This window comes from Lampetra planeri, chromosome 6 (genome assembly GCF_965212315.1).
Source record: "Lampetra planeri chromosome 6, kcLamPlan1.2.h2, whole genome shotgun sequence".
In the NCBI taxonomy this organism is placed as follows: domain Eukaryota; kingdom Metazoa; phylum Chordata; class Hyperoartia; order Petromyzontiformes; family Petromyzontidae; genus Lampetra; species Lampetra planeri.
In genome coordinates, this window is record NC_136112.1 from 2,210,428 (window position 1) to 2,237,729 (window position 27,302).

General features: G+C 49.0%; 2 protein-coding genes across 3 annotated transcripts in view; one reads left to right on the forward strand and one right to left on the reverse strand.

The window, feature by feature from the left end:
• LOC144719380 (uncharacterized) overlaps positions 1–12,787 on the reverse strand; it is a 50,896-nt gene extending 38,109 nt beyond the window's left edge. For both annotated transcript variants that reach the window (XM_078595252.1, XM_078595251.1), the window contains exon 1: positions 11,737–12,787. The gene's annotated coding sequence lies outside the window, so the exon portion shown is untranslated. The remainder of the gene's footprint in view (positions 1–11,736) is intronic.
• An 800-nt stretch (positions 12,788–13,587) lies between these two features.
• COQ5 (coenzyme Q5, methyltransferase) lies at positions 13,588–21,030 on the forward strand. Its single transcript, XM_078595253.1, has 7 exons — positions 13,588–13,931; positions 16,972–17,121; positions 17,745–17,966; positions 18,490–18,596; positions 18,845–18,933; positions 19,532–19,643; positions 20,197–21,030. The coding sequence occupies exons 1-7, from the start codon at positions 13,751–13,753 to the stop codon at positions 20,296–20,298; spliced, it is 963 nt and encodes a 320-aa protein (XP_078451379.1). The 5' UTR covers positions 13,588–13,750; the 3' UTR covers positions 20,299–21,030.
• Positions 21,031–27,302: the final 6,272 nt, after the last annotated feature.

Consider the following 27,302-nt stretch of genomic DNA (forward strand, 5'->3'; position numbering starts at 1 on the left):
ACGGTGATCGACCTTCCAAGTGCAGGTGTAAAGAGCTGCCTAAGCGGCAAGAGCCTGCTCTTGTTCGAACAAGAAATCGCTTTGGCCGCAAGTGAACCATTTGCTCCCACACTACTGTAATACAGCGTGCATGTCATCGATATGAAAAAAATTACAGCGATTCATTTGTCCTGCCCGCTCGCTCAAAAATCAACGGTCGCCTTCCCGCGCCGCCAACACTCCTGTGCCGCGTTCTGCGGTGTCAGTCCGGACGGAGTCAGGGCCAAAGTATAAATGGGCCATTTTCAGGGCAGAGTAAACACAGACGATGACACCGAGGTGTCAAGTTCAGCGAGGCCATGCCAAAGCCCTCCTCTCGTATGCGGCGTAAGTGGCCGTGAAGCACATATGCAATTGCGTGCTGGAAACGATCCAGCACAGCCACCGCCGTTTGGATGGAGTAAGCGCATGGATACATTTTCACCCCCAAGTCCTTGTAAACCTTGTTCTATTCAATAACTGTATTATCTATTATACCTTCAATACAGTCGTGCTGTTTGTGGCTCACCACTTTGTGTTTTGGGGCTCAGGAAGCGTGGGGATAACTCTCATCCCGCAGTGGATTGTGACATAAATACGAATGCGTGTACACGTACGTTTGCACGCGCGTACATGCATTGCACACAACAAAATATGCAGCGTGTGCACTGCCCTAGCGACTGCCCTGTGACTCAGCAGTAGAGCGGGCGGCTCGTGATCGGAAGGTTGCGAGCTCACATTCTGGTTGTGGGTGGTTGGCTCAACCAATGAATCTCTCCAGAGCTGGATAAAATAAGGTTGTCCTGTGGATAGACTCATCCCGTCATAGGAATGTGGAATCTCCACCACCGCCTCTGCAGGGCTGCAAATATGATATTAGCGCCACTGTCTCAGTGTTCATTTGAGCAGGAAATCACTTTTGACTTTCCCTGGCGTGCGTAATGTATTTACGTCGAACTTCTTTCGCACCGTACGTAATCCAACCGTGCTAATCGGAGGTGCGGGGGATGGACAACAAACTCAACACAAAAAAGCAGTTCAGAAGAAATGAGTTTTCAATCTGGATGATGATTTTAAAGCGCGCAGCTCCACTGGCTTCCTAATGTCGGAAGGAAGAACATGGAAGAAGGGTTCTGCAGAAAACTGGGTGCTGCGAATTAAGAATTCACGTCACACACACACACAGACATTCCCACCCCTATAGCAACTCGCAGCGTTCCCAGAATTCACTATTCAGGGGAATAAAAAAAAACATTTTCACTCTCAAGGGCGTGACAAACGCATGCAATCTACACCTTCCCACACGTACAAAAAAAATCCAACAAATATACACGCAGAGGCCAGAAACCCCGCAACAGCATGACTCACACACACACACGTCGCACACGCCGCACATGCACACAACAACAACCGCACATCCTCACGCAAGACCGCCCCATGCTCACAGAAGTACAAGGCATCGTGGCTGTACATGCACCCATTCAGGCTCAACTCCAACAAGTACACAGCGCCTTTCTTCTGGTTTCAAACCTCATGTCTCCCCCTCTCTCCAACGAGAGCAAAGGCCAATTTGCTTTTGTGGGGGACAATCGTTCGCCTTGTCTCATCCAGGGTGGATTACCTTTTTTTTTACACGCTTTTATTTAACTCACTCTGTCTGTTGTTGTTGTCGTTGTCATATCCTCAAATCTTGTAACTCAATTTTAACGCACTTCTCAATGTGGTATCGACTGAAAACTTCGTATATTTATGTCTTACTGATGACAATACAGTACTATATTCTATCATAAACAAAATATATTTTTTAACAATATTTTTATTACACGCTTTATATTAACTCACTCTGTTGTTGTTGTTGTCGTATCCTCAAATCTTGTAACTCAATTTTAACCCACTTCCCAATATGGTATCGACTGCAAACTTGGTATACTTATGTCATACTGATGACAATATTATATTCTATCATAAAAAATTAAACTAATATTTGTAAACTATCTTTTTTATGTTATGTTTCGCCTTGGGTCTAATTGTCCACGCTCAACTCATGTTGGCTGTAAATCACCACGGCCCCCTTACGTTATGGCAAGCCTCGGGCCACTTCTTGGAGTCGTGGAGTTCTGCCATTACTTGTACGGTACATTTCATTAAAGTGTGTTTAAAAAAAACTGGATTTTTTAAATATTACTTATTGTTTATTATTATTAGTATATTTATTTCACTAAATTTGAAACTCACCCTTTGGAGAAAACTCCGCTGTATCACATGTTTTGGCTGTCCCATGGGATAAAAGTTAATCGATGAAGTGACAGATGGCATAGATAGCTTTCTTCTGAGACAGAATTACCGAAGGAACTGCGATTATCGTAGGGGTTTCCGCAATATACATTTTTCACGATACGATAAATGCATTTCATGATGACAATTATCGCGATGTCAGTTTCCCACAACCTTGAATTCCTATTTCGCACCCTTGTTGTATTGTGTTTGTCCTTCTTCTTAAGCATGACTCAAGATTACTTGAGCGCGAATCTTCTGCAGTTCACTCAACAGAAGCCTGGCACAAGTCATGCACGGTAATTATAGTGACCTTGCAATCTGTCAGTTACATAAGCGTTATTAATTAAACTACAGAACGATCATGTCACGTGATCACCATGCCATAATACCCCAGGAAAACATTTTGCAAAGAAATAATGTAATGCGTAACAGCGATAGGAAACACACTCTAAAAGAACCACGTAAAATGAGCCTTGCGATAATGACGAAACAGCGACAATTATTATGACGGATCGTGTTGGCTCTTATACGGTATGTCACGAGGAGGGTTGTACCCGTGGCACCCCACGGGAAAGAGAGTAGAGTCGAGGATAGAGAAAGAGAAATGGAAAAGGAAGAGAGAAGGGAAAGCATGGGAGTTTAGAGGAAGCGGATGGAAAGGGAACTGAGAAACGGGAGCTGATGAGGGTTGCGGGGAGCAGGAAAGTGCCGCACGGCGGCGGGAGGGGTAGGATTCAAAGTGGGGGGTGACCACACAGAAGTCACTTGATTTCAGGGAGGCTTGAGCTGACGTTTAGATACTAGCATTTTGCCCGTCCAATGACGGGTGTATCGCAGAAAATCTGAAACTTGCAAGCGAAAAGCAGACCGCGACGTGACATTCATCGCATCAATTCGTGTGCAATTTGTAAGGGCGCAGTGACACAGACCTATTGCATTTAAAGGTTATAATCCCTTGTTCATCATGACGTCCTTTTTACTTTGATGTCTCAACAGCGTGACGGAAATCACGTCACGTGGAAGTTGTAAGTTGACGCCGAGGAGGGGGAAGGAGGCGCCTCGCCCCCCCCCCCATGTAGAGTGACGTCACCCGCTAATGATTAATGTAGGGTGGGCGTGTCCATTTGGAGGACGTCACCTGCTCATGAATATTAACGAGGGGGGGGGGGTGGTCGATGTGGAGTGACGCCACGAGCGTTAAGGACATTCCTGGCTGATTATAGCAGGTCTACTGTACCGTCTATAGACGCTGCAGTGCTGCATCGCCATAAGGGGCCGTCCATAAATGACGTCACGCGATTTTTGACGATTTTGACCCCCCCCCTCGTCACACGGCGTCACAAAAAGTCAGACCCCCCTCAAATATGACGTCACAAAGCTCTGCCCCCCCTCAAATAAAACATTCTTCAAATCGCTTAAAACTATTATCATTGTAGTGCGTATTTAATGTGCCGCTGCACTCTGATGTTGTAGGAGAAAACATTTCTCAAAAAGTCTATTTAATTAAGTAGAACGCGTTGTCTATATTTATTTAATGTTGCGCAATTTGATGTGACGTCACATTTCTCAAACCCCACCCCCATCGTCACACATCGTCACAAATGTCTGACCCGCCACCCCCCCCCAGGTGCGTGACGTCATTTATGGACGGCCCCAAATCGCGGCAGTCTCGAGTTGACCGTTCGGCAGCCCACGTGTTGTGCACGAGTCGATTGCGTGCGGGGAGCAGCTGCACCCAGGTGTGCCGAGGCCACAGCGGGCAGCCCCAACGCATTCCTCCACCTCGCACCTTCTCGTGCGGCGTGACTGGTGGTGATGCCGTCAAAGTCAGCCAGCCACCACCCACAAAAGCCAGAGGCGACCTCATTTTTCAATGCCTCGTATACGAAGTCGGATATCTGACGGGCTGAGATACAGGCGGATGTGTGAACGGCGACGCGACCGGACCGAAAATAAATCTAAAATCCGCTTTGACCGAGGGTTGAAATGCTTCAACTGAAGCGAGCGAATGTACGCGGTATTTTTTTTTAATTTAGAACGCCAGCGGCCTGTTATTGTGACTGTTATTGTGAAAAGATCAGTTTCGTGAACACGTGTACCAAATGACAATTTATGCCGCCGGGCACAGAATGTCAACACAGGGCGTGGGCGGTTGATTGGGCCCTCGTGTGTGGGTGCAGGTGACCGCGAAGGTCAGATACGCGACGTCGCACCGCAGCTGTACCGTGCAGAGTTCACGGAAGAAGGAGGAGGCTTCGTGTGAAGATTGTTGAGTGAAGGGAACTGGGCATGAGCTAGCTTGTGTCGAGAATAAAGATCAAATATCTCAACGCCCCTCCCCGCGGGCTGGAGATCGCAATGTGGCCAATGATTAAGCCCTGTGGGTTTACTGCTCTCACAAGAGGGCATGCCTCGACATTGCCACATTTCCGCCATTAAACTTTTATTGTAATCAACTTCCCCCAAGGACGAGTTGTACGTATGCACATCTATTTACAATTTTGGTAATCATCAAAAATTAGAGTAGCGTCATCAGAATCGTTCGTTTCTAGCCTTCCTCGATTCGAAGGCTGGCCGCGAGACGGACTATCCTAGGCCATAAGGCTCTGTCAGTTCTTGTGAGCAGTTGCTGCATACCGAGCCTTGTCCAAGCATTGACCAGCCATGATCTAGCCACTGCTGGATTAAATCACTCCCAAAGCTGTCACCATTCATCATGGGCTCGTGCAGCAACGCATCTATCCAGCTTCTACGCACCAGCCGCTTTCAAAGCCGAGAAGTGCACAAAACAAGCGTGGCGAGATGCATGCTCGGAATCAAATTGAGTGACAGCAAGTGAATGGATTGATCAGAGTACGCCAGCTAGAGAAATCTTATTGACTAAACAGAATTGCGAAACTGCAGATAGAATCGTGGGACCACAGATAAAATCGCGGGATGGCAGAATCACGGGGCTTTAAATGGAATCGCGGAACTGTGTATAGATTCGCGGGGCTTCAGTCGAGAAAGGTAGGTGAAGTGCAATTCATTTGGCAGGACTGTGAGAGATGTTGACACCTTGGGGAGGCCTTCATCCAGCAGTGCACTCACTGGCCGTGGCTGCTAATAATGCTCACGATATTAAATAAGATACTACCGAACACAAAACGCCAATCAAGTTCAATAAGAAGCACAAAATAAAGCGAAAGACAGAGCGAGAACCATTAAAGGGCTCATTGGAATTCCACCAACATTGTGTGATGGCGTGCTGCATTGCTGAGTCATCCCAGGACATCCGAGATCACGAAAACTGAAATATATACGAGCCGGTTGTAACAATCGCCGCACTTTGGCCAGGTGTAATCTGTGAACCCCGGGCGCGTTAAGCCATAAACCGACGCAGGACGGCACAAATACCTTTGCTCTCCGACATCATCCGCTTTTATAGTCACGAAGAGAAAGACCATTAGGCAATGCCTATGGCGCCACATGATGTTAAGGCCTTTGCTAATTGCGCCTGCGACCTAGATGACCGAATTGTGCAATTTGGGGTTTGGCGGCTCATGCGAGGATGGGAATACTCGTAAGTTAGCGTCCTTCAACGGATCGTTGTCTGTCAAAGATTACACGGACATGTGGCGGAGCAGATGCCGTTTAGCACGAAGGGAGACCCTTCAGGCAAAGAAGGAAGTTTTTGGGCTTTTTTGTGCGATCACAGTCATGATGCGGATGACTAAAAAAAAGAGTAAGGTGCGAGTCCAATTTGAGAGGACTACTTTTTGTGTTTAGGCCGTAGGTCATAGCGGCAATTGATACCACATAAGGAAGCAAGGCTTTAGTCGCACCAATTTATTTGTACAGTGAATAAGAGGGAATCACTTGAAAACCCCACTCATTTCAAGCGGTGTTCACATAATTCACTGTTGTTGGCCACATCAAGAAAATAGAAACCGCTAAAAAGTCACGCCACCTCAGGTGGTACCGACAGGTAAGTTTCCAAACACGCGATGTGGAGAAAATTAGATCTTTGAAAAATGTATTATATTCCGTATTCAACGTCGTCAGCCATAGTAAATCCACGGCTGGATGAAGGCCTCAAAAAATCCATCACATTCTCTCAGTCATGAGCTGTTTTTCATTGCTCCATCTCTTTGAAGGACTTCACTAGCTTGGCTGCCAGTGCGTCACCATTCTTGACCGCCAGCCATCATGCCTTCAAGCGGCGTGCCCTGCCCGTATGTAATTGCTCCCCTCTTGGTATCTCAATCCACTTTCAATGTCATTTCTAAGCATGTAACTTTCTGTAATTATTCACCTCAATTTGCTCTCCAGACCAACTCCAACCCACTGCCTTGCAAGGCTGTGCACTACCCATCCAAAAAGCGAACCCAAGTCCAGAGTCTATCCAGAACAGCGCTCACTACGTACATCGCCGCGAACAGTCCTCTTTAAGTGCTCGCAGCGTTGTGTGGAGGAAGCCCACTTGGACTGGCTCTTTTCACATCCGCTATTGCACGCTGCACACACCTGATGATTGCTAAACATTAAAACCAGCAGCAGGCTGGGGCGGGACGAATGTGGTCTGGGAAACTTGAGCACGCAACACCCTCTTTTCTAACCACTGTCATCGTCATCGCCCACGATAAATCCACCGTTGGATGAAGGCCTCCCAAGAACAGCATTAACATTTTCGGTGCGTGTTTACTGTTAGGTTTGCGTGCGGTCTTTGTAAAATTAGCACTCGTTCCCCCACGCCTGCCCCTTGACCACGTCCCACGGGATGGAATTACTGCTGCTGCATCAGGGCTCGGTGTGCCGAAATTTAAGAGAAGCTGCGGATTTCAATGGACGCTCCATCTCCCATGACGATAAATGAAGGAGGGTGGAGGAAACAAACATGGGCGAGAACACTTTTTTTTCTTAAAATGTCTACATCAGCGTCAGCACTGCGTCTCGCGGTGACCTGGTTCGTGAACTCAGATGACGTCTCCCTCCTACCCCACGCTCCCCTCCGCAGTCATAGTCGCGCCCTCCGATTAGTTCAATATACATACATAGGCGATGGTAGTAGCATACATTTAAACTCTTGATTATCTATCCAGGTTGCGGATTAACTGTAATTGCAAAAAAAAGAAAAAATATGTATTTTACGAGCAAGTTAACTCTTGACTTGAAGCTTTCGTGACTGCAGGAATTCATAATCTTAGGTCTTTCGATAAAGTTACGTAGATAGGTTGAAAGAAAATAATAAAACAAATAACAGAAAACTACGACGTTTCGATCGCAAAGCAAGCGGTCGTTTTCTCCGCTTGTGTTGCGATCGAAACGTCGTAGTTTTCTGTTATCTTTGATTATTTTCTTTGAACCTATCTACGTGACTTTACCGAAAGACCCAAGCATATTTTACGAGCACTCACCATTTAAATTATTAGCTGCTCCTCACTCATCGAGGGTCAGCGATTCAGTGCTCACGTGACCCCCAACTATGTAGGCAAGTAAACCGATTACTTGAATAAACAATAATACAAAACAGACAGGCCGCTCCCCCACAAATATCTCGAATAATCGACTGCTGACTTTACTCGCAACGATTTTAATTTGCGTGGCCGCATGTTTGTTTTCATTTCCCAGCCCAGAAGGAGCTCAGACGTCACACGGGCACAGAGCACAAACGTCAGTCGTGATCCTGAGCCGCAAAGCAACGCAACGTTGACAATTTTCATGGACTTTGTCACTCGATTTGTCGATAATTGGCGATCGCCCGTGAAGGGGTCGTCGTGCCCCGCTTCGCCGCTGGTGATCGGTTTGCCACAATAATGACACCAAATACCCCGGGCCACGATCCCAAGCGCAAAACACTCAACATATATTAATATGATGAATAAATATGAGTAGATCAAAACTCACCACGATAAATATATGAGAACAATTCGGTCTATACATCTACAGGCTTTCTGATTCTCTGGTATAGGAAAGTCCATGGCTTTAGCTTAGCCAGCGAGTGTACAGGCGGTGCAACTGCAAAGGGGCCCATGGGCCGGAGTGACGAGGGGAGAAGATGGACAGGGTTCGGGTCCCGTCTCATTCATTCCTTGTATTAGGGCCCTTTCTAACCATGCCACGCCATTGGCTCACGGGGTGATGGACACAAATATATTTTTAATTGTCTTGGTGAGACAGACGCTTCTCAGGATAATAGTCTATGACCAAAAACCCACCACGAAAAAGCTTGATTTATGTGTTTTGTACAATTTTCCTTGAAATAGAATGAGCCGTAACAATCTGATACACGACCCTCTTCGAAAAAGTCTTGCGACTGGATTTGTTTACTGGGTTGTTCACTTATAATGCGGCTCACACAACCAGAATCACCGAACACCCCTCTCTCTGTCTCCCCGCTTCGTTCGCTTGAAGCTAAGTTACAGTTGTGTGAAGCACAAAGTTGCCATCCGTTAACGTCCATCACAAGTGATTAATGCGTGACCAAAACCCGCAGTGACACACAATGCCTGCCTTGTCTGTGTGTATGTGTACGTATGTGTGCGAGTACGTGTGTGTGGGGGGCGATAGTGTAGCGGGTAGCGCGCTGCGCTACGAACCCGGCAACTCGAGATTGATTCCCGCTCACGCACAACACCGGTGACGATGATCTGATTTTCTGAACTAGTTCTCGGACTCCAAAAAAGCGGCTGTGCGTGGTGCTGGCCACTCATCCCCTCGTGTGCCGTGCCGGTCTTTGTAGGTGCGCGCTAACAGCACTTGCCCGAACAGTCTGTTAAGGCTATACGGGGGATCTTTGTCTGTTGTCGGGAGCGGTCGTTTAGCCAGTGGTGGTGCTGACCACACAGCCCCTTCATTAGGTGCTCGCAAACAGCACTTGCCCCAAAAGTCTGTTAAGGTTGTACGGGGGATCTTTGTCTTTGTATGTGTGTATTGAGAGAGCATTAGATAATGCAATTGTAGTAAAGAGATGCATACAGAGATGAGCATGGGGAGTGGTGATGCAGTGGTGTTTGCACTGCACTATGAGTTCGATTACAGACCACAGCTGATATGTATTGACATCTGGACAGGTGCACACCCCCCATTTCGCCAACCCGCAATCACCACGGTGTGTCCATGCATGGTCAAACAGACGCTACGTGGAGAGGCCATCATCCAACAGTGAATTGACAAAGAGCTGTGAATTAGTATTATTAGTATCATCATCATTACTATGCAGCGATAGCGGAAACGCCAGAGATGGGAGAGATGTTGGGTGATGCAATACAGGGAACTCATGGCAATGGAGAGGATGAGATGGGGTTTTGTGTAGCATGGTTGTCATGGACCCTGGATCAAGGCAGTGAAATGGGGCCCATCCCTTGTCCAATTTCCCTCGTCTCGACATAGCCTGGCACCCAGGCCCCTCCGGCACGTGGGCTATTGGTGCAGCTGCACGGCCTGCACACTCGATAATAAGCCACTTCCACTGGGGTTGTTATACTGCAGAGAGAGAGAGAGTGAATGAAAGAGGAGGAAACAACACTCGCCACAGACAATGAGCGTGGCCGGCCATGGGAGAGGCATGGGAAGGGCGCCCGTTACTCTGCCTGCTGACATTTGGAGAGCATTCACACATTTTGTTTTTATCAATCAGTACTTGGGTGGCGATAACAGCCCTCAACACGGGGGACACAGTCACAGAGCCATTGAGCCCCAGAGATATGCACGGCAGATCCACAGGCAGACGTTGAGAGACATACGTTAGAGACATACAAGGATAGAGACAGGGACACATTTAGAGGCAGTCATTAAGAGGCCCACACACCCATGATGACATAGACACAGATATAGAGACACACAGACACAGATATACAGACACACAGACACACAGACACAGAGACATAGAGACATAGAGACACACAGACACAGAGACACACACATCGAGACACACAGACACACACAGACACAGAGACACACAGACACAGAGACACAGAGACACACAGACATAGAGACACACAGACATAGAGACACACAGACACACACAGACACACAGACACAGAGACACACAGACACACAGACATAGAGACACACAGACACATACAGACACAGACACACAGACACAGAGACATAGAGACACACAGACACAGAGACATAGAGACACACAGACACACACAGACACAGAGACACAGAGACACAGAGACACACAGACACAGAGACACAGAGACACACAGACATAGAGAGATGCAGGAACAGAAAGAAACACACAGATACAGTATCTATACAGTATCTGTGTGTGTCTCTTAGCCACTAAGAGACACACACACACACTGTCTTTGATATCTATATACTGTATAGATACCAAAACCAAAATTTCCCGTATAGCCTTAACAGACTGTAGGGGCAAATGTTGTTAGCGAGCACCTATGAAGGCCGGCACGGCACACGAGGGGGTGGGTGGCAGCACCACGCCCGGCCGCCTTTGTCTCCCCAGTGGCGATGTTTACACACCGCACCAGGTACTCATTTGCGGCTGAGTCGACCTAGGGGAGGCCCAGAACCGTTTCAGATAATCGGGAATCGAACCCTGGTGGCCGGGTTCCTAGCGCAGCGCGCTAACCGCTGCCCCACCGCTCCCCAAACACACACAAAGGCGAAACAAAGACACGAAATGCGCAGATACACGAGACAACCCACACGTCAGACACTGGGACACAGGCATAGAGGAACGCGTGGACACTGAGACAAGACACAGAGACTGTGAATGACACGCACACAATGACACATTGTCAACGTGACGAGCACACAGACACACACGCTCACACAATGGTGCACACACACACACATTTGATTCTATTGTGTGACAACAGAAGATCGTATAAATCACACAGAAGCAAAGATACATAGCTACTCACACTCACTCACACAAAGACAAATATCCCCCCTATTGTATAGCCTTAGCAGACTGGTTGGGCAAGTGCTGTTAGCGATTAGCGCCGATGAATGTCGGCACGGCACACGAGGGGGTGGGTGGCAGCACCACGCCCGGGCCGCCTTTGTCTCCCCGGTGCTGATTGTTTACACACCGCGCGACGTGGTCTCATTTAAGGTCGAGTCGACCTACGTGCGGCACGGGAGCTGTTGGAGATATTCGTCACCGATGTGGGCCCGTGAGCGGGAATCTCAACTCCGTGCGTCAGGCTCAGCGCGAAACACACACACAGAACACACACACACAGACACACAGACAGACACACACACAGGGACACACAGACAAACACACACACAGGGACACACACACAGACACACACACAGACATACACACACAGACACACGGACACACACACACACACAGACACACACACAGGGACACACAGGGACACACACAGACACACACACAGACACATACACAGACACACACGGACACACGGTCGAGAAACCATTGCAACGGCAGAGTCGCACGCAACGCAAGCAACTCACGTCCATCATCGCCTCCTCCCCACTCCCCACGAGGCGTGCGAGCCAAGCCGGGGGCAGCAGCAGGGGCAGGGGCAGCAGGAGCAGGGGCAGCAGGAGGGCAGGAGGGCGGTGACCGATGCGACTGCCGGGATCCTTGGGGCTGGTTGGGGCTGGTGGTGGTGCCGCTGCTGCCGCTGGCGGCTTCTGCAAACGACTCCGGGGGGAGGGGGAGGAGCGGGTGGGTGATGGGGGGCCTCCAGGCACCCCCCCCTCTCCCGTAGCAGCGTGGAGACGCGATAGGAGGAGACAGATGGAGAGGCAGCGAGGAGGAGGAGATGGAGACACACAGGGAGAGACACACACACAGAGAGGGGAGGATGAGAACCGGAGAGAGAGAGAGGCAGCGAGAGAGGAGGAGGAGATGGAGAGACACACAGAGACACACACACAGAGAGGGGAGGATGAGAACCGGAGAGAGAGAGGCAGCGAGGAGGAAGAGATGGAGACACACAGAGAGACACACACACAGGGGAAGATGAGAACCAGAGAGAGAGAGAGAGGCAGCGAGATAGGAGGAGACGCAGAGAGACACGGGGAGGGACCAGAGGAAACAGGGAACGACGGTTCAGTGAAACCCTCTGCACAAAAGCGATGCCATGGGTCAGAACAGAATCAGCAGAAGCAGCAACAGTGGAAGAGGAGGAGCGAGGGGGGTTTGCAGCGGTGATGCACAGCAGAACGTGGATGGGGGTGGGGGGCAGGCGGACCCACGGATCAGCCGCCGCTGTTTCACACAAAGGCGCGCAGCCTCCGGAAGCAGGAAAAAAAAATCCCTCTCACGCCACCAATACCCCCCGTAAATAAATAAACAAACACACAAAAATCGATTCCGACCGTTCTCAATCCACCAATGGATGAAAGCCTCCCCGGCACTTCACGGTCGGTAGAGATGTTGACCATACTTCACCAGGGATGGTCATGCGGGTTCCGTGATGGAGAGGGGAGGGAGTGGGCTGGGTAGGGGGCAGGACCGTCACTTATCACTGATGATTAAAAACAGCTAAACACGTTCGTCAATAACACTGTGTGTGTGGTCTTAAAAGGGCAACGGCGACGATTCGGGCAATAGGCCTTAATCATGAACACAAAGGACAGAGAGATGGGCTGGAATAGAACTTGGGTTTGCAGGTTCATAGCGCAGTGCGATAACCACTGTCTCACCGCTCCACAATTGAATGTGAAAAACTGGACACATTCGTTCATAACAACACCGTGGCACAAAAAAAAATAAGCGACGTTTCGGGCAATTGTCCGTCTTCAGAGCACAATGATTTGTAACGAATGTTTTTGTTTGTTGTTGGGTTTGTGCTTGTGCGCCACTGTCAACGCAGCAGCAGCATCACCAAATGATGTTTACTCTGGAACATAAAAACAAATAAGCTCGTGGGAGCGTTGCACAGAGCAACGCTCATGGTATGTGAACTGATGTGAAATCAAGAGTGTTGCTGCTGTAATTGTCAACATTTGCTTCTTTTTGTGTAAAGTCACAATTGATATCAGGATCGTCCCTGCCCCCCCCTCTCTATCCACCAACCCGCATTGACCAGCGTGGTGAAGTATGGTGGATTTCTGCATCATGATTGGACACAGCTAGCAGTGGATAGATTGTGACGACATGAAAACCAACGTCCGGACGGATGATTGAACACGAACACTGGCGTCTACCAAGTGCGCACCGCGGGGGTGAAAGATTAACAGTTTGGACTCTCCCATCAGCAGCGGTTCAAGCAACGGTCCCAATACCCCCCCCATCTCCAGGCGCGAACTTGGTTTCGCCCGCTCCCAGCTGGCCACGTGCTCGCCGCGCGCTTCCGGGTTGCATGAATTACCGAGACTTGCCGCGTGACCTTTGTTGAATGGTCAATGTAACGCACGAAGACTGCAGTGATCTCTAGTCGTACACGTTAACCAAGCGTCGGTGTAATTCGTAACGCGGTTTCGCTACATTGTGTTCTTTTTTTGTGTGTGGGCCATCATGAACAGCGTTAGAGGCTTGGTTGCCCGGTCTGCACCGCTATTCTTGCGACGGCACGCGGGTCCTGCAATCGTCGCCAGCGTCGGCATCAGCAGTGAGAGCAGCAGCAGCAGCAGTGAGAGCAGCAGGACGACTCACTTTGGCTTTGAGACCGTCACTGAGGCTGAAAAGAGCGACAGGGGTGAGCGGGGCGGAGTGCATCCATCGTTGGACCTACTTGTTTGACCTTGGCAGTACCTGGACCACTACTACTACTACACAGTCCACACAGATGCAGGACAAAAGTTGAAGCGTTTATTGTTTAATATTTTTATTATTTTATTATTTCCCTTCTACGTGACTTTACCGAAAGAACCAAGAATATGAATCCCTGCAGTCACGAAAGCTTTAAATCAAAAGTTGAAGCGTTGCCAAGCACTACTGACCCTATAACCCATAAACCCTAGCACCCCCTCTAACCGTAACCCCTAAGCTCTGAGATACCTGTTCCTGAACTCTAACCCCTGATCGTAAACTTTCAACACGAAAACCAAAGAAGCAGAGTCATCCCGTCTTATTTCATCAACTGAAAGCTAAGCTGTAAAGACAGGAGGGGTTCACTGAATGAAGGTGTGCGAATGGAAATGTGGTCTCGTGCCACAGATTTTCTTTCCAGGCACCTTCGGGGACAGTAACCACTCCCATTAGGACGTGTCGCGATTACCTAGGAAAGCCGTGCCGAGTCCGAATTTTTTTTTGCAGGATGGTCCTACATTAAGATGGTTGGAAAATGCCATTTTAAGGAACGTTTTAAATCGTGTGGTAGGGATCTGGAGTACCCGGAGAAAACCCCACCGGGCATGAGAGTACGCACCAGACTTTCAGGAGGTTTGCCAGGAAAGGTCTTATGAGCAATTAAAAACTAAATTAACATCGCCATGGCAAGACCTTATTTTGCCGACCACGGAGAAATGATTGCACGGTGGTGATGGTGATGATAACATTTATTTTATCCTGGCCAAAATTTCAGCACGATTGGACGTTACATCCCAACCCTCATGAAGAACCATACTTGTTTTATTGGCGTCGAGTGCTTGGAAAGCGTGCTTAAAACTTGGCACACGGTAACTTTGTGCTTTATAAATAAATATATATAAACACCCTGACCTAATGTCCCACTTTAGAACAGCTGACAGGGATTGTGAATTCCTCCCCCAAGCCTTCATCTCTCACCGTCTTTAGATGCATCTGGTTACTCGCACTTGAGCTTACTTCATCGCTCCATCTCCAAGATGGACATTCTCTTGGCTGTGTTCTCTCATTTGGCCGCCAATCCATCGTTGTTTAGGGCATCTGGCCATCATCCCTTCTCATGACATCTCCTGGCCAAGCCACTTGGCAGTCAATCTGTCTCTAACTAGCATACCTTTAATTGGTGGAAACCCACCACCAGCACCATCATTGCCCACTACTACCATCAACCTCTTACACCGCCCTACATTACCTTCTAGCATCCCTCTACATGCTGGGGCACACCGTCTTTAATCGCTTACATTAACATTAGCTACCTCGCACATGCCGCTGACACTTAGGCTACGCACGTTTTTCAACCTTTATAAACCATTTGCCTTTAGAAACCAAGCCCCTTTTCCTGATGACGACCACTTGTGTTACGATCGAAACGTCGTAGTTTTTTGTTATTTTCTTTGAACGTATCTACGTGACTTTACCGAAAGACCCAAAGAATAGCATACATGCTCTGGTATTTTTGTCTCGGTGTAATTCCAAACATGCGTCATGATGCTTCTTTGCGCACTTTTCAGATTCTCTAATTTTCTGCACCAGAACACACGCACAGCTTGCCCTACAAAATGATCAGGCACTCTGTTGATAGGGTTGCACAATCGTGAATAAAAAAAACATCACTACTGGCGTCACTAAAATACTTTATTATGGACAAATTATACACTAACTTAAGGCAATAACCCTTCTTCAGACTAAAGGATTGGCAGAGCAATTGGCTATGTTATAGTTGGAGATCACATTTTATTTATTTACTGCCTTGAATTAAAGGAATCGGTACATAGAAGTGGCAATCAGCCTCGAGGCAAAAGTCCTAACCGTCGCTGGAAATCTTAATTCATATCTTAGATCATCGTACTCTAAGCCAACCACTGCGTCATCCTTCCACCCTCACATTGGCTGCTGATCAAAAATTACATAGCAGTCACTGCTTAGAAATATATGTTCTATATTTGTCATCGGTGACATGGGCTACAGTCTTGTGGTTTCAAAACTTTTGCAATGCAAATGGCTTTAATGAATGTGAAGGGAAGTGCTTATACATTTCTTAAGTGTTGCCTGAGTCTGGTTAAACATTGAGCTTCGTACATACCTGCATCCCCCCCATTCTTCTACCCCCCTCCTCAATTGGGTTGTGGCGTCTGTCTATATAATCTTATCGCGACGGTGGGGGGAGGAATTTCAGACCGATGATTATGATCTCCTTGCTCTAGTCAAAACGTCTCTCCTGTTAAATAAACAGCTCATGTGCTCCATTCAACTTGTCATCAGTGTTAATATTCCCAGCAGCCCTCCATGTATTGAAAATGCAAGCTACCCTATGGTAACTATCATCGGCCATTGTCTATCCACTGCTGGATAAAAGCCTCCCAAAGGCATCGCCAATACTCACAGTCTTGCTACGCACGCAACAATCCGTACGGCTTTGGCACACGATCTGTCACCATTTCTGCATCTCTGCAGTAGATGCCCTCTTGCGTCTGTTCCCTCCTTTGGCTGCCACTTTTAGTCTCGACCGCTGGACCATGCTTCCTTCTAGCTCTCTCGTATCCTGCTCAAGTACACATTTCTTGATAGTCAATATGATGTCTCTAACTTGCGTTTTGTTCTCCGATTAGTTTATCTGTCATAATCAGAACGCACAAAAATAGTGCAACGCTTACCCACATACCTCTTAACTGATACTCCTATTAACGATGCCCTAGATTTGAAATGTGTATGCTATTTGAGGCTTTGTTTGGATGAGAAAATATAATCTTCTTATCCATAATTATCTTTGCATTAACGGGAGTCATCTTGCGTGAATAATAAACATGGATAATATAATCAGCTCGTAGGGCCCACCACATCAAATCGGATGAGAGAAACTTCACTGTAACATCATGCCGTGCATACAAGGTACCTGATTTTCGCGTGTCTGTGCTTATGCTCGCCTCCAGTTTATGGAGTCTTCAAGAACGTCGCCAAGAATTACGACATCATGAACGACGCAATGAGCCTGGGGATCCACCGCCTCTGGAAGGATTCTCTTCTCGACATCATGAAACCGACCCCGGGCACGCGGCTGCTGGACGTGGCAGGAGGCACCGGTAAGGGTCACTCGGCAGTGCCGACGGTGGCGCGGCGGTTACCGTTGTGCTTCGCAGAAAACCGCTCTGGCTGGGTTCGACTCCTGACTCGGGCCCCCTTTCTCGGTGGAGTTTCTATGTTCCTCTGCTGTTCTGCATGGGTTTCTTCCAGATTTTTTGCTTTGCTTCCATAGCCAGAATACGTACATTGTTACTGGTATTGGCCAAACATTCGAATGCACAACAACTACCTGCAAAATTACCAAATTAAAGGGATTACACACAAGAGCTGTGAAAACTTGGCAGGACCCTCCTGAGAAAGAGCCTTGAGACTTAGGGGAAGACGCCTTCCTGGGTAAACAGACGAAATATTGGAAAATAATGCATGGGCATCCTGTCTCAGCCCAGCTATATTTACCAACATAATTAATTTACAGCCCTTTTACAACCCTTTGTCAATCCAGGCACGAGGGTTGTTTGGCCATACTTCACCACGCTGGTCAGTGTAAGTTTGCGAAGCCCCGGGGGGGTTGCGCGACCAAGACCAGCTCAGATATCGCCAGGTTCATATTCGCAGGACCATTGAGGGGTCGTTGTCCACCGCTCGACCCTCACTCACGTGACACGCCTCTTTAAATTCGCAGGCGACATATCCTTCAGGTTTCTGGAATGCCTGCAGCGCGCGTCCCAGAGGCGAGCTAACGCGTCGTCGCAGAACCTGACGTGGGAGGAGATCGCGGGCTTCTATCGCGCGGAGCGGCCCGGAGACTGGGACGCGCGGGGTGCCGTCGCCGTCGTGTGCGACATCAACAAGGAGATGCTGCGCGTCGGGCAGAAGAGGGCCGAGCAGCAGGGCTTCTCCGAGGGTCAGAACACGTGAAGCCTGTGGCGTGAACTTGTTGTGGTCAGGGGGTAGGGGGGGGAGCACAACACAGTGACGTGTTAAACAAACTTTAAACAAATGTTATCGACGAGCCATTTGAGTGTTTGCCGATTCACTGAACTGAAGCAGACGCATGGTGCTGCTATATATTTTTCACGGTTATGAGTGTCAACCTTTCCACGGTGGGAGGTCGCTCCCTCTCCAATGCCCCATCGTCTGGAACTCCCTTCCCAAAGCTTAGTGTGCTGTCGCCTCCCTGCGCCTGTCCAAGCCCCAGGATTCGCAACATGGGTGCAGCGCTACGAGGCAGCAGCTGTTTGTTTTTTAGGTCGATCCATCCTTTACGTTTTAGGAATCACACTCGGGTCAATGTGGAAAAATCGGGTCACCATTTAAAAAGCGCTTCTCAGCTCAATGGGCCTTACCTGAAAAACGCTTCTTGGATGAATGACTGAATGTGCCTCTGGTTTTGTTCCCCCCACACCCCCCCCCCCCCCCCCGATCAGGGCTCATGTGGGTGGTCGGCAACGCGGAGGAGCTTCCCTTTGCCGACAGTCGGTTTGACATCTACTCCATCGCCTTCGGCATCAGGAACGTTACGCACATCTCCATTGTGAGTGATGACCTTTATAGTTTTTATATTGCTTTATTGGATCATCATCACCGTCGGCATAGGGAGGCCCTCATCCAGCAGTGGACTGACATAAGTGCAGCACACGAGGGGGGCGGCGACGGCTTGGGGAGGCGTTAAGCAGGGGATAGATCATGAACGATGATGATGGTGATGAAGACAGCATAATGATAACGTTTTGTTTGGCTTGTGATTGTATCAATTTATTTTTAAATTCTCTGCGACTGCAGGCATTAGAAGAAGCTTACCGGGTCCTGCGGCCTGGCGGAAGATTCCTTTGCCTGGAGTTCAGCAAGGTCACAAACCCCATCTTGCAACGGTAATGCTCTGGTAGTCATGCCATGCTGTCTACGGTTCACTGACGCATTCTGTACGCTGACTAATGTCGCTGCGAACAATAACATTTCGAGAGCTGCGTCGGTAATTTTAGAAGTGGGTGTGAGTTCCGTGCTAAAGTGATGTAATGCGATATTTTAAATCTAAATGGAGATGCACACACGCATTCCACGTTCATTGCTAATCGTTTTACCAGAATGCCACGTTCAGCCACTTCTAGTTTCACCCCCAGCTGTTTTTGTTGTTACAAGTCAGGCTAGATTCCGCATCGGATAGCTCGAAGCCAGCGGACGTGTTTGCGCGTTTTTATTGGCATGACGTGTCCGATGATTCGCTCCACGTGCTGGAAGCCTCTTCAACAACTGAACTCCGCATCCTGGAAAGTTCCTAGCACGTGGAGCGAAACGTCAGACATCATGCGGTCCAACTTGGGAATGTACTTTCTGCTACAACTCCGGAAACACAGCAGACAACGGCGCACGGCACAACCGTCAAAACCTGCGCAGCGGTAAAGAATAGCGCACGTGTTGAACGGGGCCGTTGACTCGTGTTCCCTGTGGCTGTTTTGTGTCTCCCTTCAGATTGTATGACCTCTACTCATTTCAAGTCATCCCGGTGCTTGGGGAAGTGATTGCCAAGGACTGGAAGTCCTATCAGTACTTGGTTGAGAGCATCCGTCAGTTTCCCGATCAGGTACGTGAGACGAGACGAATGATCTTTGACCCCTGTACATCGGACAAAGATGGGGAACCGTTCTTCCTCCCGGTGATTCGATTAATAGGCATGACACAGAGTGGCATCAATGTGACCTAGAATTCGAATCCGCCAAAGTCACCTCGGGTTTAACTGGATTCTCAAGTGTCGTGAGTCATTGGACTCAGCCCGATAGCGACCACTAGTGGCTTCAGGGTGTCATAGGTGCGCTATAACATTTGAATTTTAAAAAATATCGGTTCTTATACACGTGATTCGATGCTTGCTCCGTGAGCGTAAGATCCGGTAGTTAAATAATTATTAATTATTTAAGCATCTCGTAGACAAACCTTGTAACAGATTGCCTTGTTACGGAGCTATAGAAATGGTTATTACCCCACCGATTGGGACAATAAAACCAGCGTATGTAGAGATGAACGCGGCTCGCAGTGAGGGGGGGACGGTGTCGCGAGAAAGTTTTGTGCGAGTTTCGTCACACGCTTGTTTAACCGCGCTTGTTTAACCGCGCTTGTTTAACCGCGCTGGTTTGCAGGAAGTGTTCAAGGCGATGATTGAGGATGCCGGTTTCCGGCACGTGACTTACCGCAACCTGACCAATGGCATCGTCGCGGTGCATTCCGGATTCAAGATTTAGCGGCGCCATGAAGCTATGACGACGGGCACATCGTGGCTTGCTGCGGCTCAATAAACCACAGACGTCGATCGTTAAACAAATACTTTTTGAGGTCACTTGCTCTGGGATTTTGAAACATTTTTCTTAACCATAACCATGGGTCAATTTTCCACATCCGGCACACCACGTCCAACATACCTTTGTCTATGGCTGTGGCTGCTACTCACGTGCTGACTCCAATTTACCGGCGACTTGGAAAATTAAATTATTTGGTGAGAAATTAAACCGTAAGCAGAATCTTGGATACACTACAGCAAGGGACATTTGATAAAAGTAGGTACGTACATGTGCAATTTTTCTGGGTTTTGTAAACTAAATTTTCTTTACAAATATTATTCGTGGGAAGGCGCGAAAGAGACTTAATTTGGGGAAATAAATATGCCCAGTGTTTATATTCGACATCTTGATATGCGATTGCATTTAGACACCGTTAAATAAATCCAAATTGCTTTTCATCATCGCGATCAGATCGCCATTTACTGCACAAAGCCTGCCACTTGAAGCGCGTGGAAATATGCAAAGCGTGTCTTGACTCACTGCCCATCGTCCAGTTTGTGCGTCGCGATGCACAAGGGTTGTGCGTGCAAATTGCTCCCCTCTGCAATTTGCGCATATTTTGTCCGATGACTTGAATGTTTTGTTTCTTGGGAAACGCAGATATTTTTTTTGCAAGAATAAATACGTGCTCATTCACTTTGTCGTCTTGATGCGGTGATTTCATTGCATGCTGCTGCGTGGAAAGGCATTCAAAACTGGCAAAATAAACACAACGGTACGGTCCGTTAAGTAAAAAAAAAATCTTTGCACTTGGCACGGCGTACTCCGCACGATGTCACTGACGTCGCAGCGTGCTCCGCGTATTGTGACATCGTACACGGGGAGAGAGAGAGCAGAATGCACGATAGCCAGTCGTATCGTCACTCGTTCTGTATTCGCGTTTAAAATGTGTTTAGAGTGTAACGTTGACCGTGTCATGGCCCCCCTGAGTTTTTGTATGCCCTCCGCTTACCCCTTTAAACAAGCTTGTGCCCCTCTGCTCCTTCCCATCCATCCCCCTACCCTTTCGTGATCCTTAGTCCCCCTCTATCGCTGTCACTCGGTCGTCAATCATTGTACGCCCCCTGCCACCTGCATCGTTCTCTGGTCAAGCGCCTTGACTGAAGGGCGCTCTACGAATGCCAATTAGATTTCGGTGGTCCACTTATCCTGTGCCTGCAATCCAAAACTCTTCCCAGCAGAGGGCGCCATGGCAATGCAACTTTTGCATGAACGCAGCGCCCCAATGGTCAGCACGCACTTGGGAAACGCGGTACAAAACCAGTGGCTCGCGCGCGTGGTGTGTCGCGCCCGTAGGAGGAAGCATGCACAGTATATTTGTAGGGGTAACGTACTATAGATAAAACCAAAAAGATAAAATGCAGTCAAAGGCAGAGGAGAAGAGGAAAGCCTTAGGCGTGGACTCTGTGCCGGATTAAGCTAGTGCAGGGCCTGTAGCATATGTTATAAAGGGGCCCTAAATAAAAAAAACATATATAAAAACGTACATTTTAAATTTGCATAGTAAAGTTATTGTATTTTTCATTTGCTATACAGCCGGATAATACGACATCGCTAACCTTAAACATCCAGTCGTTGATAAAAATTGAAGGCAGTATATTACTATAGCAATAGAGCAAGTGCAGAATCACTCAACCAGAATTGATAGCTTGAACGCATTTAGCTCGGGGCCCTTGAAAGTGTGGGGCCCGTGGCATATGTAGCTACTTGTGCTACTGGGATAATCCGGCACTGCGTGGACTTGGAATTGAGATGCGGCGCAGTTGACCGCAAGAGATGCCATGTTTTTTGTACAAATACTGTAGATACCTGTGGCACCTGAGATGAAAATGACAATTATAGCAAACACAGGGCCGTGTGGCCTGGGTCCACGGAGAACGTGGACGGATGTATAAATGTCTTGTATGCGAGAAAAAACAACGATGCTTTTCGCAAGAGGACCCTGCGCCTGGGCTCAATTGCATGCACGAGTGTTTGCATTGGGGAGGGAAATCGGGGGCGGGAGGGTGGTTAATTAGTAGCTCTGCACAGATAAATTCAGTAATCCATTGTTGCACTGCCATCTTCCTGGCCACCTCGCAGCTCAAGTTTACAAAGCACAGTGCTACTGTATTCCCAGGCAAGTCGCCTGTTATAGTCCCAATTCCAAAGTCTGCATCGCCAACTGCTGAGCTTCCCCAACACGGCGAAATTGGGTCGCATCGTTCGGGGGGATTTCACAGAATGTTTTAAATCTGAGATTCAATCATCTGGGATTTACCCGATCTCGGGTGAGATGTCGAAAGGGGCCGTCCATAAATGACGTCACGCACCTAGGGTGGGGGGGAGTCAGACATTTGTGACGATGTGTGACGAGGGGGGGGGGGGATTTGAGAAATGTGACGTCACATCAAAATGCGCAACTTTAAATAAATATAGACAACACGTTCTACTTAATTAAATAGACGTTTTAATCAATGTTTTATCCTACAACATCAGAGTGTAGCGCCACATTAAATACGCACTACAATGACAATAGTTCTTTTGGGGGGGGGGGGGCAGAGCTTTGTGACGTCATATTTGAGGGGGGGTCTGACTTTTTGTGACGCCGTGTGACGATGGGGGGGGGGGGGGTCAAAAATCGTCAGAAATCCCGTGACGTCATTATTGGACGGCCCCAAAGTTAAGCCCGCTGATGTGTTTGGTTGGGCGACCACCACGCAGTGCAAGAACATTCATCGTTGCTCTGTACTTCTATGTTGCAACCTCTATGGTGGTGGAGTATGGGCATGTACCGTAGTCACCGACGAACCGCACAACAAAGGGGGGGGGGGGGGTGGGGCTCATCCAGCAGTGGATTGACAGCAGATCTGTGCCATGTTGACACGTGGGTTATTTTAAGTGGCAAGGCCACGGTTAACACCAGTGGATAGGGAAGGGGGGGGGGTAAGGAAACAGCTGCACACCGCCAACAAAGACAAATATGCCACGAATAGCCTTTACAAACTGTTGGGGCAAGTGCTGTTAGCGAGCACCTATGAAGGCCGGGATGACACACGAGGGGGTGGGTGGACAGCAACGCGCACGACCGCCTTTGTCTTCCCAGTGGTGATGTTTTTTTTTACACGGAACCAGGTACTCATTTGAGGCTGAGTCGACCAAGGGGAGGCCCAGGACCTGTTCAGATAATCGTCACCGGTGTTGGCCGTGAGCGGGAATCGAACTTGTCGCAATAACAACCACCACCACCACTTTCCACAACCACCACCACTTTCCACCACCACTTGTCGTAACAACAATCACCACCACCACTTGCCACAACCACCACAACCACTTGTCGCAATAACAACCACCACCACTTGTCGCAACAACCACCACTTTCCACAACCACCACCACTTGTCACAAGTTTTTCCCACAACCACCACCACTTGTCACAAGTTTTTCCACCACCACTTTCCCCAACCACCACCACTTGTCACACGTTTTCCCACCACCACTTTCCACAACCACCACCACTTGTCACAAGTTTTTCCCACCACCACTTTCCACAACCACCACCACTTGTCACACGTTTTCCCACCACCACTTTCCACAACCACCACCACTTGTCACAAGTTTTCCCACCACCACTTTCCACAACCACCACCACTTGTCACACGTTTTCCCACCACCACTTTCCACAACCACCACCACTTGTCACACGTTTTCCCACCACCACTTTCCACAACCACCACCACTTGTCACACGTTTTCCCACCACCACTTTCCACAACCACCACCACTTGGCACAAGTTTTCCCACCACCACTTTCCACAACCACCACCACTTGGCACAAGTTTTTCCACCACCACTTTCCACAACCACCACCACTTGTCACACGTTTTCCCACCACCACTTTCCACAACCACCACCACTTGTCACACGTTTTCCCACCACCACTTTCCCCAACCACCACCACTTGTCACACGTTTTCCCACCACCACTTTCCACAACCACCACCACTTGTCACACGTTTTCCCACCACCACTTTCCCCAACCACCACCACTTGTCACACGTTTTCCCACCACCACTTTCCCCAACCACCACCACTTGTCACACGTTTTCCCACCACCACTTTCCCCAACCACCACCACTTGTCACACGTTTTCCCACCACCACTTTCCACAACCACCACCACTTGTCACAAGTTTTCCCACCACCACTTTCCACAACCACCACCACTTGTCACACGTTTTCCCACCACCACTTTCCACAACCACCACCACTTGTCACAAGTTTTCCCACCACCACTTTCCCCAACCACCACCACTTGTCACACGTTTTCCCACCACCACGACCGTGTGACCACAACGAGAGGCGACAGCTCACAGCCAGCAGCCCGCCTGCTCCACCGACCCCCAACTCCAGCATCGAAGGGCAGCAGCAGCAGGAGCAGCATTCCAGTAGCGTGCGGCATAGCGTAGACCGGGGCATGAAGTGCTGCTGCTTAGAGGCTGTGCCTCGCACTGGGATTTTTTGCACAGCGTTGGTGTACGGTGCTTTTTTCTAGATTTTTTGCTGTTTTTCCCCCTGGATTTTCAGTTTGCACATAGTCACATAGTCACTTTAAGATGTTTTCTTGTTCATGTTTTTGTTTGTTGCGGATGCACCCGATTCAACAGCCCAATGGCTCACAGGGCTATACCAAATAAATGAACTTGAAAACTTGAAAACCAGATGTTGACTGCATGCTGTGTATGACCTGTCCATTGGCTATGCTATTCAGAGAGCACCTCTAAGACCTGCAGTCCACAGGCTATGCTGTTTATGTGACCTGAATGTTGGCTATGCAATGCATTCAGCACGAATGATTGCTCACAATGCTGTATATGATATGGCTACTGTCCATATCCTACGTCAGCGTGAGTTCATCAGCAAGGACTTGGCTATAATGCACACGGCAAGCGTAATGACACCTGGCTACGCCGAATATCACCTGGATATTGGCTATACAATACATACAGCACGACGAATTCCTTGCGACGCTGTATCTACGCCTGGCTATTTGCATGCCATGTTGAGTTGACGGCTTGCAGGACCCGGGATATTGGCTATGCTGCAACATTGCAAGGTAATGTGTGTGTGCGTGCCGTGTGTGTGAGGGCTGTGTGTGCTGTGTGCTGTGTGTGTGCTGTGTGTGTGTGCTGTGTGTGTGTGCTGTGGGTGTGTACTGTGTGTGTGTGCTGTGTGTACTGTGTGTGCTGTGTGTGTGTGCTGTGTGTGTGTGTGCTGTGTGTGTGTGTGCGTGTGAGTGCTGTGTGTGTGCTGTGTGTGTGTGTGCTGTGTGTGGGCTGTCTGTGTGGGCTGTCTGTGTGGGCTGTCTGTGTGTGCTATGTGTGCGTACTGTGTGTGTGCTGTGCGTGTGTTGTGTGTGTGCTGTGTGTGTGCTATGTGTGTGTGCTGTGTGTGTGTGCTGTGTGTGTGCTGTGTGTCTGTGTGTGTGCTGTGGGTGTGTACTGTGTGCGTGTGCTGTGTGTACTGTGTGTGCTGTGTGTGTGTGCTGTGTGTTTGTGTGCGTGTGAGTGCTGTGTGTGTGCTGTGTGTGTGCTGTGTGTGCTGTGTGTGGGCTGTCTGTGTGTGCTGTGTGTGTGCTGTGTGTGTGCTGTGTATGCGCTGTGTGTGCTGTGTGTGTGTGTGCGTGTGAGTGCTGTGTGTGTGCTGTGTGTGTGTGCTGTGTGTGCTGTGTGTGGGCTGTCTGTGTGTGCTGTGTGTGTGCTGTGTGTGTGTGCTATGTGTGTACTGTGTGTGTGCTGTGTGTGTGTGTATTGTGTGTACTGTGTGTGTGCTGTGTGTGTGTGTATTGTGTGTGTGCTGTGTGTGTGCTATGTGTGTGTGAGGGCTGTGTGTGTGCTGTGTGTGTGTGCTGTGTGTGTGCTGTGTGTGTGCTGTGGGTGTGTACTGTGTGCGTGTGCTGTGTGTACTGTGTGTGCTGCGTGTGTGTGCTGTGTGTGCTGTGTGTGTGTGTGCGTGCTGTGTGTGTGCTGTGTGTGTGCTGTGTGTGCTGTGTGTGGGCTGTCTGTGTGTGCTGTGTGTGTGCTGTGTGTGTGCTGTGTGTGTGTGCTGTGTGTGTGCTGTGTGTGTGTGTGCGTGTGAGTGCTGTGTGTGTGCTGTGTGTGTGCTGTGTGTGGGCTGTCTGTGTGGGCTGTCTGTGTGTGCTATGTGTGTGTACTGTGTGTGTGCTGTGCGTGTGTGTGTTGTGTGTGTGCTGTGTGTGTGCTATGTGTGTGTGCTGTGTGTGTGTGCTGTGTGTGTGCTGTGTGTCTGTGTGTGTGCTGTGGGTGTGTACTGTGTGCGTGTGCTGTGTGTACTGTGTGTGCTGTGTGTGTGTGCTGTGTGTTTGTGTGCGTGTGAGTGCTGTGTGTGTGCTGTGTGTGTGCTGTGTGTGCTGTGTGTGGGCTGTCTGTGTGTGCTGTGTGTGTGCTGTGTGCTGTGTGTGCTGTGTGTGTGTGTGCGTGTGAGTGCTGTGTGTGTGCTGTGTGTGCTGTGTGTGGGCTGTCTGTGTGTGCTGTGTGTGTGCTGTGTGTGTGTGCTATGTGTGTACTGTGTGTGTATTGTGTGTACTGTGTGTGTGCTGTGTGTGTGTGTATTGTGTGTGTGCTGTGTGTGTGCTATGTGTGTGTGAGGGCTGTGTGTGTGCTGTGTGTGTGTGCTGTGTGTGTGCTGTGTGTCTGTGTGTGTGCTGTGGGTGTGTACTGTGTGCGTGTGCTGTGTGTACTGTGTGTGCTGCGTGTGTGTGCTGTGTGTGCTGTGTGTGTGTGTGCGTGTGAGTGCTGTGTGTGTGCTGTGTGTGTGCTGTGTGTGCTGTGTGTGGGCTGTCTGTGTGTGCTGTGTGTGTGCTGTGTGTGTGCTGTGTGTGTGTGCTGTGTGTGTGCTGTGTGTGTGTGTGCGT